Source organism: Cherax quadricarinatus, chromosome 14 (assembly GCF_038502225.1).
Source record: "Cherax quadricarinatus isolate ZL_2023a chromosome 14, ASM3850222v1, whole genome shotgun sequence".
Taxonomy (NCBI): Eukaryota; Metazoa; Arthropoda; class Malacostraca; order Decapoda; family Parastacidae; genus Cherax; species Cherax quadricarinatus.
The window spans coordinates 48,387,296-48,405,030 of NC_091305.1; the positions used below are offsets into that span (position 1 = coordinate 48,387,296).

Here is a 17,735-nt window from a genome sequence, read left to right on the forward strand (position 1 = left end):
TCAACTATTCACGTCGTTCCTCTACGGGAGCCTCCGTGCCCACTTGGTTATGTCATCCTGGACCCGTTCTCCTGAAGAGTCACCGTAGGATGAACAAGACGGATCCTTTAGTGGAAGAGGTAGAGCTCCTGCAAGCTAATCCACATTACGCCCACATTCGCTACCAAAATGGTGAAGAGACTACAGTATCTACAAGACATTTAGCCCCAGTTGAAATCCCTATTAGTGTGGAATCTCAAGATACACCAATAGATGTGAAAGATGCTTCGTTTTCTCCTGGAAAGCCCCTTGAGACTACCCCTATGGAAATAGAGGATTCTGCTCCAGCAGTTAATCAAACCCCGCTGGAAAATATCGAACCTGGTGAAGAGGCTCAAGGGCTACGAAGGTCGGGACGTGTACGTCGCCCACCTAACAGTTTGGGAGATTACTGTCTCTGATATTTTAGAAGGGGGAGATTGTAGTGATACTGGTCCTGTGGGGAGCAGCAGCAGGATAATACTGCACCACCTCTAGGGGCCCTTAACAACAACAACAGTTTGGCGTGCGTCATGGGCACCAACATATAGTGTGTGATTCTCTCCTACTTTATCCGTTTATCACCGATGCAGATTACATGAAGTACTATGAAGATTCTATGTTCAATAAAGCCTAGAGATAAGGCCTGTGTTTCTATCACAACAAACAGACATAGCCCCACTCCACAAAGGGGGCAGTAAAGCAACAGCAAAGAACTACAGACCAATAGCACTAACATCCCATATCATAAAAATCTTTGAAAGGGTCCTAAGAAGCAAGATCACCACCCATCTAGAAACCCATCAGTTACACAACCCAGGGCAACATGGGTTTAGAACAGGTCGCTCCTGTCTGTCTCAACTATTGGATCACTACGACAAGGTCCTAAATGCACTAGAAGACAAAAAGAATGCAGATGTAATATATACAGACTTTGCAAAAGCCTTCGACAAGTGTGACCTGGAGTTTACCTGGAGAGAGTTCCGGGGGTCAACGCCCCCGCGGCCCGGTCTGAGACCAGGCCTCCTGGTGGATCAGAGCCTGATCAACCAGGCTGTTGCTGCTGGCTGCACGCAAACCAACATACGAGCTACAGCCCGGCTGATCCGGAACTGACTTTAGGTGCTTGTCCAGTGCCAGCTTGAAGACTGCCAGGGGTCTGTTGGTAATCCCCCTTATGTGTGCTGGGAGGCAGTTGAACAGTCTCGGGCCCCTGACACTTATTGTATGGTCTCTTAACGTGCTAGTGACACCCCTGCTTTTCATTGGGGGGATGGTGCATCGTCTGCCAAGTCTTTTGCTTTCGTAGTGAGTGATTTTCGTGTGCAAGTTCGGTACTAGTCCCATGGCGTAATAGCGCACAAAATGCGTGCTGAAGGAATAACAGGAAAAGTCGGTCGATGGATCTATAATTTCCTCACTAACAGAACACAGAGAGTAGTCGTCAACAGAGTAAAGTCCGAGGCAGCTACGGTGAAAAGCTCTGTTCCACAAGGCACAGTACTCGCTCCCATCTTGTTCCTCATCCTCATATCCGACATAGACAAGGATGTCAGCCACAGCACCGTGTCTTCCTTTGCAGATGACACCCGAATCTGCATGACAGTGTCTTCCATTGCAGACACTGCAAAGCTCCAGGCGGACATCAACCAAATCTTTCAGTGGGCTGCAGAAAACAATATGGAGTTCAACGATGAGAAATTTCAATTACTCAGATATGGTAAACATGAGGAAATTAAATCTTCATCAGAGTACAAAACAAATTCTGGCCACAAAATAGAGCGAAACACCAACGTTAAAGACCTGGGAGTGATCATGTTGGAGGATCTCACCTTCAAGGACCATAACATTGTATCAATCGCATCTGCTAGAAAAATGACAGGATGGATAATGAGAACCTTCAAAACTAGGGAGGCCAAGCCCATGATGACACTCTTCAGGTCACTTGTTCTATCTAGGCTGGGATATTGCTGCACACTAACAGCACCTTTCAAGGCAGGTGAAATTGCCGACCTAGAAAATGTACAGAGAACTTTCACGGCTCGCATAATGGAGATAAAACACCTCAATTATTGGGAGCGCTTGAGGTTCCTAAACCTGTATTCCCTGGAACGCAGGAGGGAGAGATACATGATTATATACACCTGGAAAATCCTAGAGGGACTAGTACCGAACTTGCACACGAAAATCACTCACTACGAAAGCAAAAGACTTGGCAGACGATGCACCATCCCCCCAATGAAAAGCAGGGGTGTCACTAGCACGTTAAGAGACCATACAATAAGTGTCAGGGGCCCGAGACTGTTCAACTTCCTCCCAGCACACATAAGGGGGATTACCAACAGACCCCTGGCAGTCTTCAAGCTGGCACTGGACAAGCACCTAAAGTCAGTTCCTGATCAGCCGGGCTGTGGCTCGTACGTTGGTTTGCGTGCAGCCAGCAGCAACAGCCTGGTTGATCAGGCTCTGATCCACCAGGAGGCCTGGTCACAGACCGGGCCGCGGGGGCGTTGACCCCCGGAACTCTCTCCAGGTAAACTCCAGGTTATTCCAGGTAAAATAAATTTTTCATGCCCCTCAGTAAATTCTACCCAAACAGACTCAGTATGTGTTTCGGACTTTATACCCGTTTTTATGCAACAATTTAAACGATCACGGACATAGAGTGCCACCCCACCCCCCTTCCCAATACTTCTGTCTACTTGGAACAATTTAAAACCCTGAATGTTCTCTACACATATGCTGCTATGTATGATAATTCTATGTAACTGTATTTGTGTATTCCTGAATAAGCTTACTTACTTATGTGACATTCAGCAGACATGTCCCTATTTTTTATATTAAACCACGTCTCAGTTATGGCAAAAACATCAATGTTACTCTCACTCGCAACTATTCTCAATTCGTCCATCTTATTTCTCGCACTACGACTGTTAGTATAATATATTTTCAGAAACCCTCCCTTCTCTTTTTTCTTCCTGCTGATTTCTGTTCCTCCATTAAGCCTCTTACTCTCCTTATCACCTAATGCCATTGCCTTTCCTATGTTCATCAATAACTCTTCCTCATTCTGCCTATAACTGGTTACCTTAAAACTCACACTATCGCTACACTTAGGATACACTGATTTTCCACGAAATCCCATACCACTATCTATTTCTAGTTTAAAGACTTAACAGCTCCATCCACTGCGTTGGCCAGTACTCCCACCCCAAACCTAGATAAGTGAACTCCATCCCTAGCATACATGTCATTTCTGCCATAGAAGTGGTCCCAGTTGTCAATGAATGCTACTGCATTTTTCTTACAGTATTTGTCCAGCCAGCAATTGACACCAATTGCCCTGGACAGCCATTCATTTCCAACTCCTCTCCTTGGCAAAATACCACATATGACAGGGTTCCCACCCTTCCTCCTAATTATCTCTATTGCTGATCTATACCTGCTAACCAGGGCCTCACTCCTACGTCTGCCAACATCGTTGCCTCCAGCACTGAGACAGATAATAGGATTGCTCCCATTACCTCTCATGATGTCATCCAGATGGTTAACAATATCCTTCATCCCAGCCCCAGGAAAACACACTCTCTGCCTCCTACTCCTATCCTTCAAGCAGAATCCCCTATCCATGTACCTAATCTGGCTATCCTCAACAACAATGTCGTGATATTCCCAGTAGTTGACTCACATTCGTCAGGTAGCACTACACCTTCACTTGTGGAATTCATCAAGACGTTCTCAATGGTCTTTGTTGGGTTTCTAGGGATGTCTCACTCACGTCTGCCAATGCTTCCTTGGTGCTCGTTGTGACATTCCCAGTAGAACACCCACATTCGTCAGGTAGCACCGAAAATGGGTTGGAAGTTTCCACAGTAGTCTTCTGGTTCCTCATTGTTTCTGCCTCTCCAACAGTCTTCTTGATCCTCAGCTTGGTTCCATGTTGCCCGGCCACTGACCAAGTTCCCCTCTTAACCTGGGGACTCACAATGGGAGGATTACTACAAATCATCTTGTTCTCCGTTAATCACCGTATCTCCAGCTTAGCAACCCTAAGCTCTTCTTTCAGCTGCTGGTAAAGATGCTCAAGAGAGGGCATCCTGAGTCAGATTCACAGAGAGCACACAAACAGGTTTTCACAGAGCTAAGTACACGTCACCACTCATAACCGCTGAACTTCTGTTGCTTACACTTCTTGATATAAATCCCAGTAATCTGTTTGCCTTATTATGTACGCTTAGGCATTGCTGTCTTGGTTTAAGGTTGCTGCTTATCATAACTCCCAAGTCCTTTTCGCAATCTGTATGGCTAAGTTCTACATTATTTAGCTTCTAAGTCCTAGGGTTGTAGATACTCCCGAGCTTCAGGTCCTTACATTTATCTACATTGAACTGCATCTGCCACTTTTCTGACCAGGTATTGAGTTTGTCTAAATCCTCCTGAAGTTCCCTGATATCTACAAACAGGTGTAGTGTCTGATATGTGGAACCGTTACGATATGTGGAACCGTTGTGGGACCCCAACTGTAATTGGTTGTGTGGAAGAGTTAGCTTCATTTGTGTACACATATTGGCTTCTGCTACTAAGGTATGACTTTAGGTAGTTGAGGGAGTGCCCTCTTGTACCGTAATGTGCTGCAAATCATGGCCGACTGTATCAAAAGCTTTACGTAAATCAATAAAGATTCCCAGAGGGACTTCTTTTTTCTCGAGAGCGGTGTATATTAGTTCTAGCATGTGTCCACTAGCATTATTTGTGCTTTTATTAGTCCTGAATCCAAACCGAGAGGGGTTGAGTATGTCTTGAGAGACGAGGTAGAAATAGATCTTCCTATGGATTAATTTTTCAAAGATTTTAGAGAGCAGAGGTAAGTTAGATATTGATCTATAGTTATTCAAGTCTGTTTGATCTCCTTTGTGGATCGGGGTGACCCTCTCTATTTTGAGAACTGCTGGGAAGGTAGATGATTCAATGGATTTGTTAAAGAGTGTTGCAATAATTGGTGACAGAATTTATGAAGCTTTTTTGTACGTAAAAGTAGGCAAGTTGTTTATGTCTCCTGCCTTGTTTTTAAGGGTGTTGATGATGAGCGAGACTTCTGTTGGGTTGGTTGGAGCTAGGAACAGTGTATTCGGGTAGCTACCTGTGAGGTAGTCTGATGGACGGGTGTTTGAGCTTGGGATTTTTCTCGCTAGAATCATTCCTATGGTGGAGAAGAAAACAATAAGTCTGCTGTTTCAATTGGTGAGAGTAGTGGCTCATCTGATTTTGTTAATTTCATTTTGTTTTTGGATATCTTTTTAGTTCCTAGAATTTCAGATAGGGCCTTCCAGGTCTTTTTCATATCACCTTTTATGTTACGTAATCTCTCATAATACAATTTTTTTGACCTTCTTATCAGGCTGGTAAGGATTGACCAGTAACGTTTAGAATAGTCTCTGGTTATTTGGCCCATTCTATACTGTTTATCATATAGATGATTTGTGTTAATGGATTTAAGGATGCTGGGTGTTAGCCAGGGACTATTTAGTCTCTTAGCTGTGATCTGTTTAGTTTTTTGGGGCAATACTTGTTATAGATGTAATGAGTTTTTTTTTTTTTTTTTAAAAATTATTAATACATTCATCAGTATCTGTATATGTTTCTAGATCATAGCTATTTTGGATGTGTATTTGGTTCTTGTTCCAAGGAATTGAGGAACTGCAGTGATCCTCTTCGTTGGATCACACCCGATTACCTTCCCTTCCCCGTGTGCAGTATGGATCCTATGGGTTTGGCGCTTCGTTTTTAATATAATAACGATAATATTGGGAAATACATGTACCAGGTTAGGCAGGTGCCGCCACGTACTTAAGTCAACACTGCTAGACTGGAAAACAATATTCTATATGGATTGGTGTTGTATAAATATTTTGTGTTGCAATATACTGTTTCGAGTGTTGAGGCGCAAATTATATTTACATATTGTATATAATGTGTCGTTCATTTGTACTATTTTGCATAGTGAAAAATTATCGATCACATTCGCCTTGTTTCGTGGATTTTTAGATATAATAAATGCTTCAGTTATGGTCAAATTTAGACTAAGTATAAATATTCAGACTAAGAAAATTATAACGTGAAATAAATTAGATTTATGAGATACAAAGTTTAAATACAGAATTAAAATGAGAGTAATATATCTATATATCTATGAGTGTTGTTGGAGGTGGACTAGTGTGGCCAGGTAGTGTTGACATCAGCAACCATGGCCAGCAACGTAAGCAACTATAACAGCTTGAATTTACAATTTTCAGGTGTTTACACTGTTTGGGAGAGTCTTTATGGCAGAGAAACATGACTGCAATGTAATGTATAAGGTGTATATGCTTCTGCTGGTATGAATTATAGGGCCCTGGGTGAGGATCTGTCTGTTAGGTCAACATTATCAATGATAAAGCAACACTCATGAACATTATACTACAGTTATACACATATATGATGTTATAGTGGTACACACATATATGATGTTATAGTGGTACACACATATATGATGTTATAGTGGTACACACATATATGATGTTATAGTGGTACACACATATATGATGTTATACTATAGTGGTACACACATATATGATGTTATAGTGGTACACACATATATGATGTTATAGTGGTACACACATATATGATGTTATACTATAGTGGTACACACATATATGATGTTATAGTGGTACACACATATATGATGTTATAGTGGTACACACATATATGATGTTATAGTGGTACACACATATATGATGTTATAGTGGTACACACATATATGATGTTATAGTGGTACACACATATATGATGTTATACTATAGTGGTACACACATATATGATGTTATAGTGGTACACACATATATGATGTTATAGTGGTACACACATATATGATGTTATAGTGGTACACACATATATGATGTTATAGTGGTACACACATATATGATGTTATAGTGGTACACACATATATGATGTTATACTATAGTGGTACACACATATATGATGTTATAGTGGTACACACATATATGATGTTATAGTGGTACACACATATATGATGTTATAGTGGTACACACATATATGATGTTATAGTGGTACACACATATATGATGTTATAGTGGTACACACATATATGATGTTATACTATAGTGGTACACACATATATGATGTTATAGTGGTACACACACATATATGATGTTATACTATACTGGTACACACATATATGATGTTATACTATAGTGGTACACACATATATGATGTTATACTATAGTGGTACATATATGATGTTATACTATAGTGGTACATATATGATGTTATACTATAGTGGTACACACATATATGTTATACTATAGTGGTACATATATGATGTTATACTATAGTGGTACATATATGATGTTATACTATAGTGGTACATATATGATGTTATACTATAGTGGTACACACATATATGATGTTATACTATAGTGGTACATATATGATGTTATACTATAGTGGTACATATATGATGTTATACTATAGTGGTACACACATATATGATGTTATACTATAGTGGTACATATATGATGTTATACTATAGTGGTACATATATGATGTTATACTATAGTGGTACACACATACATGATGTTATAGTGGTACACACATATATGATGTTATAGTGGTACACACACATATGATGTTATACTATACTGGTACACACATATATGATGTTATAGTGGTACACACATATATGATGTTATAGTGGTACACATATATGATGTTATAGTGGTACACACATATATGATGTTATACTATAGTGGTACATATATGATGTTATACTATAGTGGTACATATATGATGTTATACTATAGTGGTACACACATATATGATGTTATACTATAGTGGTACATATATGATGTTATACTATAGTGGTACATATATGATGTTATACTATAGTGGTACACACATATATGATGTTATACTATAGTGGTACATATATGATGTTATACTATAGTGGTACATATATGATGTTATACTATAGTGGTACACACATATATGATGTTATACTATAGTGGTACATATATGATGTTATACTATAGTGGTACATATATGATGTTATACTATAGTGGTACACACATACATGATGTTATAGTGGTACACACATATATGATGTTATAGTGGTACACACATATATGATGTTATACTATACTGGTACACACATATATGATGTTATAGTGGTACACACATATATGATGTTATAGTGGTACACATATATGATGTTATAGTGGTACACACATATATGATGTTATAGTGGTACACACATATATGATGTTATAGTGGTACACACATATATGATGTTATAGTGGTACACACATATATGATGTTATAGTTGTACACACACATATGATGTTATACTGTAGTGGTACATATATGATGTTATACTATAGTGGTACATACATATATGATGTTATAGTGGTACACACATATATGATGTTATAGTGGTACACACACATATGATGTTATATTATAGTGGTACATATATGATGTTATACTATAGTGGTACACACATATATGATGTTATAGTGGTACACATACATGATGTTATAGTGGTACATACATATATGATGTTATACTATAGTGGTACATATATGATGTTATACTATAGTGGTACATACATATATGATGTTATACTATAGTGGTACATATATGATGTTATACTATAGTGGTACATATATGATGTTATACTATAGTGGTACATATATGATGTTATACTATAGTGGTAAATATATGATGTTATACTATAGTGGTACATATATGATGTTATACTATAGTGGTAAATATATGATGTTATACTATAGTGGTACATATATGATGTTATACTATAGTGGTACATATATGATGTTATACTATAGTGGTACATACATATATGATGTTATAATATAGTGGTACATATATGTTATACTATAGTGGTACATATATGATGTTATACTATAGTGGTACATATATGATGTTATACTATAGTGGTACACACATACATGATGTTATAGTGGTACACACATATATGATGTTATAGTGGTACACACATATATGATGTTATACTATACTGGTACACACATATATGATGTTATAGTGGTACACACATATATGATGTTATAGTGGTACACACATATATGATGTTATAGTGGTACACACATATATGATGTTATAGTGGTACACACGTATATGATGTTATAGTGGTACACACATATATGATGTTATAGTGGTAGACACATATATGATGTTATAGTGGTACACACATATATGATGTTATAGTGGTACACACATATATGATGTTATAGTGGTACACACATATATGATGTTATAGTGGTACACACATATATGGTGTTATAGTGGTACACACATATATGATGTTATACTATAGTGGTACACACATATATGATGTTATAGTGGTACACACACATATATGATGTTATACTATACTGGTACACACATATATGATGTTATACTATAGTGGTACACACATATATGATGTTATACTATAGTGGTACACACATATGTTATACTATAGTGGTACACACATATATGATGTTATACTATAGTGGTACACACATATATGATGTTATACTATAGTGGTACACACACATATGATGTTATAGTGGTACACACATATATGATGTTATAGTGGTACACCCATATATGATGTTATAATATACTGGTACACACATATATGATGTTATACTATAGTGGTACACACATATATGATGTTATACTACAGTGGTACACACATATATGATGTTATAGTGGTACACACATATATGATGTTATACAATATTAAGATGTAATCTGTGAAGTCTTGGTATTGGTTAGAATAATCTTGAACGGCAGAGCATAATTGTTACACTAGGGTGTGTGATTGTTACACTAGGGTGTGTGATTGTTACACTAGGGTGTGTGATTGTTACACTATTGTGTGTGATTGTTACACTATTGTGTGTGATTGTTACACTATTGTGTGTGATTGTTACACTAGGGTGTGTGATTGTTACACTAGGGTGTGTGATTGTTACACTAGGGTGTGTGATTGTTACACTATTGTGTGTGATTGTTACACTAATGTGTGTGATTGTTACACTATTGTGTGTGATTGTTACACTATTGTGTGTGATTGTTACACTAGGGCATGTGATTGTTACACTAGGGTGTGTGATTGTTACACTATTGTGTGTGATTGTTACACTAGGGCATATGATTGTTACACTAGGGCGTGTGATTGTTACACTAGGGTATGTGATTGTTACACTAGGGTATGTGATTGTTACACTATTGTGTGTGATTGTTACACTAGGGTGTGTGATTGTTACACTAGGGTGTGTGATTGTTACACTAGGGTGTGTGATTGTTACACTAGGGTGTGTGATTGTTACACTAGGGCATGTGATTGTTACACTAGGGTATGTGATTGTTGCACTATTGTGTGTGATTGTTACACTATTGTGTGTGATTGTTACACTAGGGTGTGTGATTGTTACACTAGGGTGTGTGATTGTTACACTAAGGTGTGTGATTGTTACACTAATGCATGTGGTCATCATTCGCCGCTTGACCTGAGCAGAGTGCGGACGTGTGACTACTGCCCTCTGCTGGCCATTGGAGAAGACTTATATTTTCACAACATGGCGCAGTCTGTGAGAAGGCGTTTGCACACGGTGTGCATTGAATTGTTGCGTGGTGCGATAACGCCTCAGTCTGCACAAGTGCTTTTACCGCAAATTATCCGTGACACCTATGGTGTTGCGGATCAAGAACTGTATGGTTTGGCACTAAATGGTGCCTATCGTATTTTCGTCAAGCTGAGATCAGCTGGAGTGTATGAACGGCTGGTTGACAAGTACCAGGACAGGAGCGTGGACGTTAATTCAGAGATACGTGTTCGCCTAATCGACGTGTCTAAGCATTACACATGGGTGAAAGTCCGAAATGTGCCATTTGAGGCGGACGAGACTGATCTGCGGTATGTATTTGAACAGTATGGACCTGTACACCTGGCTATGGCTGGTAAATGGACGGATGGGGTGTATGCCGGCTTGCCGGATGGTACGTTCATGATCAAGATGGCATTGAGGCATGCCATCCCGTCTTACGTCATACTGGACGCATTTAGGACACAGGTAATGGTGTACTACGCTGGGCAGCAGAAGACGTGTAGGTTATGTGGTGCATATGACCATATGGCGGCCCAGTGTGGGAGATGGCAGCGGAGAAAGGACCTAGGTAGTGAGATGGTGAAAGAGCCAGAACCAGAGGTGGGTCATGCTGATGAGTCACCTGTACATAGAAGTGGCACTTCCTGGAGTGAGGAAGTGGAGCGTGAGCTGCCACTGGTGGGTACCAGCCCATCACTGTCACAGTTAGTGGGAAGTGAGGCTTCTGCCTTGGAGAACGGGAAGACTGTGCAGATTGGTGACGTGCGGGTAGAGGGAGGCCTACTGGTGAACGTGCAGGAAAAATCCTTTGAGAAGCAGGTTTCTGAGGATAACTTGAGTATGGTGAGGAGTACTGTTCAGATTGAAGATGAGCAACTTGGAAGATTGGCGAACATGGCAGATGACTCGCCAGGAGTGGTGGAAGTGATTGAGGTGACTGCTGAGATTCACAGGGAGGCATCCAGTGAGTTAGAAATGGATGCAGAGTGTGTCAACCATAAGAGGGCGGCGACATATTCCGACTCGGATGATGTTTTGACCCCGGCACAGAGACCGGGGAAAAAGCCGTGGGTTGATGTGGTGCGTGGGAGCACTAAAGGTACGCCTGGTCAGGTGTTGGATCAGGGGAAGCCACCAGTGGGCAGTGGAGAGAAAAGTGGACGAAGCAGACACACTGAAAGCGTGTCAGTGAAAGGTGAAAAGGGGCAGAGGGTGAAATCACATAAGTAGGTTTCCGGTGCATGACAGTGAATATTAATGGATTGTGTGCGAGTGAGAAGCGTCTGTGGGTAAAGGGATTTTTAAGACGTTATGCTATAGACATTGTTTTTGTGCAGGAACATAATTTCAAGCTGGGAAAGGAATTGGAGGTGGATGGGTACAGAGTGTTTGTGATGTATTCGGAGCGAATGAAGGGAGGGGTGGGAATCCTGATCCGAGAGACGAGCCCGTTTGTTGTTCTTAGGAGTGAAGGGGGGGGGTCGTGTGTTAAGAATAGATGGGTGGTGGAGAGGTGAGCGGATGGCAGTCGTTTGTGTGTATGTGCCAGCTGAGAATGATGTAAGGGTAAAGAATGAATTGTGAATAACGTATTGGTATATTATTTGCGGTCATTACCGTCAGTGACAATAGTTGGTGGCGACTGGAACTGTGTAGTGCGCAGGAAGGATGTGGAACCGAGAGGGGCAGGGTGTTTTTTGGCAGGTTTAGGGGATCTATTGAGAGGTGTGGGATTGAGGGATATAGTTGATGGAGGGGATTGCGAGATAGAGCACACATTTCATAGAAAGGGATATGCTGCACGATTAGATAGGTTGTATGTGACAAGGGGAGTGAGGGTGACGTGGGTGCAGACGGTGAATGTCGTTTATTCAGATCATAGGGCGGTTTATGCAGATTTAAATTGGGACGGTTTGCCTAAGAGACATTTGGGGTACTGGAAGCTGAATGTACGACTACTGGGTGAGGGGGTGGAGGGAGGGGATTTTGAAAGTTTGTGGGAGGACTTATGGGGTGGGGGTAAGAGTGCAAGCGATTTATTGGGGTGGTGGGATGGGGTTGCGAAGACGAGGATCAGGCAATATTATGTGCGAAGGGGAAAGAATGAGGCATGGATGACATATGGGCTTCAACAGTATTTAGAGGGGCGGTTGCAGGGTTGTTATCAGAGGGGTGCTGTGACAGGTGTGTATCCAATGGAGGAAATTGAAGCATTAAAGTGGCAGATAAGGGATATGCACAATGAGAGATTTGATGAGGCGAGGGTGCAAGGTGGGTTAGAGGAGGCGATTTGGGGTGACAGGCCGTCAGCCTGTGTGTTACGGGGTCAGCGGAGACGCAGGTTGGCAATGGAAATTGATAAGCTGGTAGTACACGAGAACTTAGGTGGGTATACGAAGGGTCAGGAGTTGAGAACTACTGAGGGTATGAGTGGTTTTATGGATAGTTGGTTTGGAAAATATTTGCGGAGTGTAGGAGTGAACGGTGAGGATTTAGAGAGATTGGGAGAGAATGTATCTTGTGTGCTGAGTGGAAGTGATCGTATGGCATTGGGAGGGGATATTGAAGAGGGGGAGGTATGGAGAGCTTTGGAGAATATGGCGAGAGGTAAAGCGCCAGGTATAGATGGGTTACCTTGTGAATTCTATGTGAAGCATTGGAGTGTGTTGAAGGATTTTTTAGTGAACCTGATGAATGTGATGAAAAGTGAGGGGAGGATGGGTGAGTTGCAGCGTACTGCAGTAGTAGTATTGATTCCAAAAGGGTGAGGCCCTACTAAAGTGCAGAACTACAGGGCGTTGTCGTTGTTATGTGCTGATTATAAGATATTCGCAAAAATCTTGGGGAACAGGCTGAAGTGCGTGATAGAGTTGTTGCGAGAGGTCAGTATGGGGTGCCTGGAAGGACGATGTATGAGGGACATGGAATAATAAAAGATTTTGTGGAAAGTATGGAGGGGGAGAATGAAAGGGGGGGAGGTGTCTTAGCATTGGATTGGCAGGCTGCGTATGATTGCGTAGAACGAAAGGCACTGTGGCATATCTTACGGAGGCAGGGTTTTGGGGAAGAGATGGTACGTTGGATTGAGACTTTATGTAATAGGGTAGGTGTACGTGTGCAGGTGAATGGGAAATTGGGTGAGTGGGTTTCAATGGGTAGAGGCATAAGGCAGGGTTGTCCTCTGTCTCAACTGTTGTTTGCTTGTATACAGGACCCTTTTTATAGGGCAGTGGGGTGATGTTTAGGGGTGGTACGTGGTGTGGAGAATGGTGGGATGGGAATAATAGGGTATGTGGATGATACAACAATTCTAATGAGCAGGGAGGAAAGTTTACATGAGGTGGAGGATGTAATTGGTGGTTTTGAAGGTGTTACAGGTTTAAAAGTGAATGTGGAGAAATCGAAATTGTTGGTCTTAGGGAATTGGGTAGGGAGGGCGCGATGGGAAACAGCTGTGTGTTGGTGTGTGGTGGATAGACTAAAGGTGTGTGGGATAATTTATATGGGGAATGCCGGGAAGGCACGGATGCTTAATTCTGGGAGGGCAGTGGATAGGTTGGTAGGTAGGTTAAACGTTTTGAGACCCTTGCATTTGACGATACATCAACGTGTAATAGTGGTGAATGTGATGTTATATAGTATGGTCTGGCATGTGGCAGCAGTATATCCGTTGGCAGGACCGGACATAACTAGAATGCTAAAAAAAGGTTTTTCGATATATATGGGGTTCTGGGTGTGATTGGTTGGGTAGAAGTGTTGTTATGCTACCGGTCGACAAAGGTGGATTGGGTTTAATAGATATAAGATTAAGGGTTAAGTGTATTTATTTGAAGAGGGGGTTTCTCCGAGTGGAAGGTCGTGTGGGGAAGGGTGTGCAAGCATTATATGAGGAGGCACGAAGGTGGTGGGTAGGATCAGAGATGAGAGAGTGTGAGAATGTGCTGCAAGCTTTATTGTATGTTAGAGATCCGTCTAGGATACGGGTAGGTGTTCTGGAGCGTGCTGTAGGGGTGAGGGTGATTGCAAATGTTGAGGGCATATACCCAATGTATGCATGGGGAGACATTTGGGTAAGGTTGCGGTTGGTGCGCATCAGACCAAGAGTGAGAGAGGTAATGTTTCGTTTCCTTCATGGAATATTGCCGTCTGGTGTGGTGCTTCGGGAGAGAGGGTTGATGGTGGAGGACGTATGTAGGGTGTGTGGGGATAGGGAGACAGCTTTTCATGTAGTATATTTTTGTAAAAATTTGGAGTGTATACGGGAGTGGATGGGTGGGATTTTGAGGAGGGTGGGTGGGGGAGGGATATCGGTATTAAGGGCATTGAGTTTAGATGTGGGAGGTGTGGAAGAGTCTGTGCAGTGTGCTTTGGTGTACATCATAACTGATTTTGTTTTCGTATCATGGGCCATGAGGGGTAATGGGGATTGGATGGTGCGAAAGAAGGTATTGGCTGCAACAATGTACAAAACACTTAGTCGTAATAGGGGGATATATGGAAGTAGATGGGAAAGGGTTTTTCCTGAAGGATATCGAAGTATGAATGTCAGAGGTTTGTTGGAGGAGTGAGGGAAAAAAAAAAAGGGGGGGGGATGTGTTTGAATTTTCAGGGGTTGCACCGGGCTCGTCTCAGAATTTGGGAATGTATGAAGAGTTCCATGATATGGTGTGAAATGGCAGCGTAGTTGTGGAGTGTGTTTTAAGTAAGTTTGTGGTGGTTTGTAAGGGAAAAGTTGTTAAGATTTTTATGGACATGGAAATGAGCAATATTTGTGTGCATGTGAAAAGTATACGGTCATACTCAGAATGGTATACTGATGTATGTTATGGATAAGTTAAATTTGGAATATGTTGTAATGTATTATCAGGATTGGTGGTTGTATTAAAGCAAAGGACATGAGGGCGTGATAAATATGTCTGTGTACCAAATGTACTGCTAATAATGAGATAATGCAATGTGTGTGATTTTTATCATACATCAAGTGTATATAGCAGTATGTAAGAGAGAATTTCATGTACTCAGTATGGGTTGTATATTGGTATTCGGTGAAGTTCAATGAATATTATTGACGAGTGATGGGTATATAAGGACGTGTTGATGTACAATGTGTTAAGTAGGGTTAGGATGGTGAGGCAAGAAATGCTGCGGTCTGTAGAATAAGAATATAGTCTCGTTTAAGTTAATGTTTAATAGTAATGACTATGTATATTTCATTATATGGTAGAAGAAGTTTGTTACTCAAAACTGGAAATTATATTTGAAAAATATTACTAAATATACGTGATTGTATAAGTTCGCTTGTGGGATGAATGTAGTGTATGGAAGTGAGGTGGGACGAATCATTTGTTATATTGTACTGTGTTTAGTTTTTCTGTGGTGAGGTGTGGAGATTGTTATTTTCTAACCTTTATTTGTTTCGTAATTATTGAGGTGTTACGTATTATGTATTTGATATGAAGTTTAATATACAACAATAGTAAGTGTGTAAAGAATTTTTGGATAATTGAGAATGTCTTCGTACATACAGTTTTATGTAAAATGTCAATACCAGTGACATTCTTTGGGTTATATTGCATATTGTGTTTATGGCTGCAATTTTGGATGTAATAAACCCACCTGTATATGTATAAGTCTAGTGCTACGGTAGGGAATGTGGAGTTTTCTTTTGTTATATATAATGGATACGTTTCATTGCTTACATTGTCTACATGTATAACTATGTATTGCGTTTTTCAATAAAATATAAAAAAAAAATGCATGTGATTGTTACACTAGGGTATGTGATTGTTACACTATTATGTGTGATTGTTACACTAGGGTGTGTGATTGTTACACTAGGGTATGTGATTGTTACACTAGGGCATGTGATTGTTACACTAGTGTGATTGTTACACTAGGGTATGTGATTGTTACACTAGGATGTGTGATTGTTACACTAGGGTGTGTGTTACACTAGGGTGTGTGATTGTTACACTAGGGTGTGATTGTTACAGTAGGGTGTGATTGTTACACTAGGGTATGTGATTGTTACACTAGGGTACGTGGTTGTTACACTAGGGTATGTGATTGTTACACTGGGGTGTGTGATTGTTACACTAGGGTACATGATTGTTACACTAGGGTATGTGATTGTTACACTAGGGTATGTGATTGTTACACTAGGGTGTGTGATTGTTATACTAGGGTATGTGATTGTTACACTAGGGTATGTGATTGTTACACTAGGGTATGTGATTGTTACACTAGGGTATGTGATTGTTACACTAGGGTATGTGATTGTTACACTAGGGTATGTGATTGTTATACTAGGGTGTGTGATTGTTACACTAGGGTGTGTGATTGTTACACTAGGGTATGTGATTGTTACACTAGGGTGTGTGATTGTTACACTAGGGTATGTGATTGTTACACTAGGGTATGTGATTGTAACACTAGGGTATGTGATTGTTGCCTTAGGGTATGTGGTGATTGTTACTCTAGGGTATGTGATTGTTACCCTTGGGTACATGATTGTTACCCTAGGCTATGTGATTGTTACACTTTGGTATGTGATTGCTACACTAGGGTACATGATTGTTGTACTAGGGTACGTGATTGTTACACTAGGGTACGTGATTGTTACCCTAGGGTATGTGATTGCTACACGAGGGTACTTGGTTGTTACACTAGGGTACGTGATTGTTACATGAGGGTACGTGATTGTTACACTAGGGCACATGATTGTTACACTTGGGTACATGGTGATTGTTACACTAGGGTACGTGATTGTTACACAAGGGTATGTGGTGATTGTTACACTAGGGTATGTGGTGATTGTTACACTAAGGTATGTGATTGTTACACTAGGGTATGTGATTGTTACACTAGGGTACATCTTGGTTGCTATACTAGGGTATGTGGTGATTGTTACACTAGGGTACCTGATTGTTACACTAGGGTACCTGATTGTTACACTAGGGTACCTGATTGTTACACTAGGGTACATGATTGCTACCCTAGTCTATGTGATTGTTACCCTAGGGTATG

General features: G+C 40.7%; 1 protein-coding gene across 6 annotated transcripts in view; it reads left to right on the forward strand.

Moving 5' to 3' along the window:
* The first annotated feature begins 6,205 nt into the window (after positions 1-6,205).
* LOC138852700 (uncharacterized Golgi apparatus membrane protein-like protein CG5021) overlaps positions 6,206-17,735 on the forward strand; it is a 181,036-nt gene continuing 169,506 nt past the window's right edge. For 2 of the 6 annotated variants that reach the window (XM_070085000.1, XM_070085003.1), the window contains exon 1: positions 6,324-6,362. In XM_070085000.1, coding sequence (XP_069941101.1) covers positions 6,339-6,362 — 24 coding nt within the window. In that variant the 5' untranslated portion in view covers positions 6,324-6,338. Of the gene's footprint in view, positions 6,275-6,308; positions 6,375-17,735 lie in introns of those variants that run through there. The other 4 variants (XM_070085004.1, XM_070085001.1, XM_070085002.1 and 1 more) reach the window with 4 other exon arrangements.